General features: G+C 38.8%; 1 protein-coding gene across 1 annotated transcript; it reads left to right on the plus strand.

Moving 5' to 3' along the window:
* The first annotated feature begins 369 nt into the window (after positions 1 to 369).
* Positions 370 to 1,227, plus strand: LOC136065634 (uncharacterized). Its single transcript, XM_065769123.1, has one exon. It carries the CDS (start codon positions 370 to 372, stop codon positions 1,225 to 1,227), a length of 858 nt encoding a protein of 285 aa, XP_065625195.1.
* Positions 1,228 to 1,877: the final 650 nt, after the last annotated feature.

Here is a 1,877-nt window from a genome sequence, read left to right on the forward strand (position 1 = left end):
CTGAACCGATTTAATTGCATGCGTTTATATAATAAGTTAATTAATAGGTTGTATGCAGCAATGGGCTTCACGTGCCATTTTATTCAGTGCACTTGTATAAAATAATTAATCGTTCTTGTTGTTTCCAAAAAATTGGGAGTGTGTAAACTAGTTGGTTCTGGGAATTCTATTCTAGTTTGGGAAGATCTGTGGTTACCTGACAAGTCAGGTTTTATTCCAACTCCAAGGGCTCAAGTAAACAATTCTTGTTTGGTAGTCTCCCAGCTTCTAAATTCTTTGGGTTCAAGTTGGAATGATGTTTTGTTAAATGAATTGTTTGATCATGAGTCTATTGCTGCTATTAAAAATATCCCAGTTTGGTCTTTTGGTATGGAAGATAGTTGGACTTGGACCAAATCTAAAAATGGGCTGTTCTCAGTGAAATCTTGTTATCGTCTTATTACTAAAGGTGGCAATGTAGTTGACAGTGTTTCTCTTACAAGGAAAATATGGAAGGCCAGCATTCATGAGAGACTTAAGATGCACATTTGGCGGATAACATTCAATCTTCTTCCCACTAAGGACAAGTTGAGTGAGTTTTCACCCTCCTCTGATGCTAGTTGCCCACTTTGTGATATTGAGACTGAGTCAGCCCTACACCTTTTTACTCAGTGCCACATTGCTAGAGCTATATGGTTTGGCAGTCGTTGGAACATTAGAATTGACAGATGGCAAGTTCAATCTCCATCCCATTTGATTGAGTTAATTGTTGATCCTTTGCCATCTCTCCAGCTAGATAAAGAGCAAAGAAATGAGTTCTTGCTATTTGGAGCTCTAACTTTAGATATGACTTGGATGTGGAGAAACAAAGCAATTAATGAGAGATCTCTTCCAGTGGAGGGTCAAGTTAACAGAAGCATTCAGAAGCTGTATTTGGAGCATTGGCAGCCCAAAGTTCCAGTGTTGGCAAGTGTCCCAGCTAGAATCAGAGCCAGGTGGTGTTGTCCAAGCCAAGGTATGCTAAAGTTGAATTGTGACGCAGCAGTAGGTAATCTTTCTTCTTGTATAGCTGTTGTTGCCAGAGATTGGAGAGGGAAGTTGGTGTTTGTGATTTCTACGAAAGTTAACACCAACATTTCTATTCAAGCAAAGGCTACTGCCATTCTATTGGCTGTCCACTTTGCTGTGAAGTGCTCTTTTTGTAATTGCATCATAGAGCTAATGCCATTAGAGTTGATGGGAAGTTAATTCCTTGGAGAATTTTGAATTTTGTGGACTTAGTTAAGAATGTAATCAGAGACTATGACAATGTATCTTTTAACTGGGTTTATTAATATTACCTTGGCTGAGGCATCCCAAGCTATTGTATCTGTGTTGGCTCAATAAGATTTATATTCAGCAAAAAAAAAAAAAAAAGAGATTGTTTGGAGGAATCCCTTCAAATCAAATTAGGTGATAGCTCATTAGAGTGATATGTATCTTGGGCACATGATTGGTTAACCCAGATGGGAAGACTTACAATGTTAAGTGTTAACTCTCTCTCTCTCTCTCTCTCTCTCTCTCTCTCTCTCTCTTCTCTCTCCTCTCTCTCTCTCTCTCTCTCTCTCTCTCTCTGGGGGCAAGGACAAGTACTTAGGCATGTGGTACAAGTATGGAACCTCCCTCTTCCACCAATAGGGGATAAGGGCAAGGGCTGGGATCCCAATCCCCACTCCAAGTCCAAACACACGCTTGCACGCGCACACACATACACTTATACAAGTTGGACTCAAGTTATTTCATGTATAACTTTTGTCAATATATGCCATTTAATAAATTTTCATAATATTATTATTATTTTTACAAATTCATTGTTACACAATCTCCTGGTGCCATACATGCTTACAAAATATTAAGAT

The sequence above is a fragment of the Quercus suber genome, unplaced genomic scaffold (genome assembly GCF_002906115.3).
Source record: "Quercus suber isolate HL8 unplaced genomic scaffold, Cork oak 2.0 scaffold_1058, whole genome shotgun sequence".
Classification (NCBI taxonomy): Eukaryota; Viridiplantae; Streptophyta; class Magnoliopsida; order Fagales; family Fagaceae; genus Quercus; species Quercus suber.

Bases quoted from the DNA above. Each gene is read 5' to 3' on its own strand.
- LOC136065634 (XM_065769123.1), top strand. From the start codon at position 370: ATGGAAGATAGTTGGACTTGGACCAAATCTAAAAATGGGCTGTTCTCA.